The sequence below is a fragment of the Mastomys coucha genome, unplaced genomic scaffold, assembly GCF_008632895.1.
Source record: "Mastomys coucha isolate ucsf_1 unplaced genomic scaffold, UCSF_Mcou_1 pScaffold22, whole genome shotgun sequence".
In the NCBI taxonomy this organism is placed as follows: Eukaryota; Metazoa; Chordata; class Mammalia; order Rodentia; family Muridae; genus Mastomys; species Mastomys coucha.
This window is the reverse complement of record NW_022196905.1, coordinates 109,272,902-109,275,106: the sequence shown is the minus strand read 5'-3', so window position 1 is coordinate 109,275,106 and position 2,205 is coordinate 109,272,902. Positions and strand designations below refer to the sequence as shown.

The following is a 2,205-nucleotide window of genomic DNA, read 5'->3' as shown; positions in this document are numbered from 1 at the left end:
CAGGGTTTCTCTGTGTAGCCCTGGCTGTCCTGGACCTCACTCTGTAGACCAGGCTGGCCTCGAATCCAGAAATCCGCCTGCCTCTGCCTCCCAAGTGCTGGGATTAAAGGCGTGGCCACCACCGCCTGGCTTTTACTGTTATTCTTATTTGCTTCATTTTGTAGATAGTCTCTCCATGTTGCCCAGGCTGTGATGAACTCCAGAACCTTTTGTGTGCTAGCACAGTAGCTACATCTTAATACTTATCTCTCTGTGGGGGACACTGCAACCAAAGAAGACAGGACGGGCCCTGTTCTCTCCTCTGTTGTCATGGCTGCTCCTGTGGCAAGCCATGACTCTGAACATGTCAGCTCTATTGGCCTGCTTGAACCAGCAGAATGTGGTACAAAAGAAGGCCAGGAAGCCTCTGTTTATAGTCCTGGATGAGTCCAGAGAGAGAGGAACCAAGGCCTCTAGCTAAGTGACCCCTGTGGCCAACAAAAGGAGAAGAGAGACCACCTTGTTTCTGAGGCTGCTTTGTACTTTCTGCTTGTCCTAGATCCCAGTGACACCATGAGGGAAACAGCTGAGCAGACCCAGAGTCGGGGACAAGTGAGCAGACCCAGAGTTGGGGACAAGTGAGCAGACCCAGAGTCATGGACAAGTGAGCAGACCCAGAGTCGGGGACAAGTGAGCAGACCCAGAGTCATGGACAAGTGAGCAGACCCTGAGTCATGGACAAGTGAGCAGACCCAGTGTCGGGGACAAGTGAGCAGACCCAGAGTTGGGGACAAGTGAGCAGACCCAGAGTCATGGACAAGTGAGCGGACCCAGAGTTGGGGACAAGTGAGCAGACCCAGAGTTGGGGACAAGTGAGCAGACCCAGAGTCATGGACAAGTGAGCGGACCCAGTGTCGGGGACAAGTGAGCAGACCCAGAGTCGGGGACAGTGAGCAGACCCAGAGTCATGGACAAGTGAGCAGACCCAGAGTCGGGGACAAGTGAGCAGACCCAGAGTCGGGGACAACAAGCTGTTGCTTTAAGCTCCCAAGATCCAGGATGGCTTATTGCATAGCAACAGGTGAACAGTAACAACAACAAAGTATTTTCTTTAACATTTGTTTATTTATTCTGTGCATGTATGTGACAGAATGTGTGTGCATGTGTGTGAGTATGTGTGTGTATGTGTATATTGGTATATGTGTGACATATGTATGTATGAGTGTGTGCATGTTTCTGACAGAAAATATGTGTGTGTGTGTGAGTGGATGCATGTGTGTATTTGTGTGAGTGTGACATAGATAGAGTGTGTATTTGTGTGTGTGTGGCAGAGTGTGTATGACAGAGAGAGAGAGAGAGAGAGAGAGAGAGAGAGTATGTGAGTGTGACACAGAGAGAGTGAGTGTATGTATTTGTGTGTGTGTATGTATGTGTGTGCGCGTGTGCCCTTCTGGCCACTGTGGTCCTGCAGAACATCCAGAGTTCTGTCTTATGGACCCACACATCTGTTTCTTCTTTGACCTACTCCACATTTAGGATGAACAACCAAAGAACAGCATCTGACGAGACAGCACAAGAATGCCTACCACGTGCACTACAGAATAAACAGGTGTGAGCTCACTGTTCTGCCCAGTCAGAATTAATTTCTGTTCAAGTATGCCATGGGATACTACACAGCCTTGAAAATGACTTCAAGTCCACGAGGAATATTCTCTTTTGTATCGTGAGATCTTAATGTTCCACAAGGATGGACCGTGGCCTTGGAGACCAGACCACAATTCTCCACAAACACACTGTTAGGTGGATTCCACCCACGCCATATAAGTCCATTAGAAGACACCAGCACCAGACTAAAGCCAAGAATTCCACATGATTCCTTCCCAGGACACAAGCTTTGGAGAATAGATGACCCCCCTGCCCCCGCCCCGTACCTCACATACCGAAGGCCAGAGGTAAGCGACTCCACTTGAGATCATCTGTGCGGCTACGTCTTCCGTAAGAATCCACGAACACCCCAAATTCTGTAAGTCACCAAGGGCATGGGGACATTAGCCACATGTGCTTTGATGAGAGAACAAGGACCAAAACCCAGGGACAACTAACCGGATCTAACAAGACTGGCAAAGCCAAGTGACCGCCACAAAACCGTCTCTAGTTTAAACTGAAACTTTCTTAAGTTTTCTGAGTAATCAGTTTTCCTCAAGAAAGAGAGTTGAAGCAAAAAAA

General features: G+C 48.8%; 1 protein-coding gene across 15 annotated transcripts in view; it reads right to left on the bottom strand.

The window, feature by feature from the left end:
- Cit (citron rho-interacting serine/threonine kinase) overlaps window positions 1-2,205 on the bottom strand; it is a 172,179-nt gene that overhangs the window by 12,742 nt on the left and 157,232 nt on the right. For all 15 annotated transcript variants that reach the window (XM_031337593.1, XM_031337594.1, XM_031337597.1 and 12 more), the window contains one exon: window positions 1,920-2,000. In XM_031337593.1, the coding sequence (XP_031193453.1) occupies window positions 1,920-2,000 (81 nt within the window). The remainder of the gene's footprint in view (window positions 1-1,919; window positions 2,001-2,205) is intronic.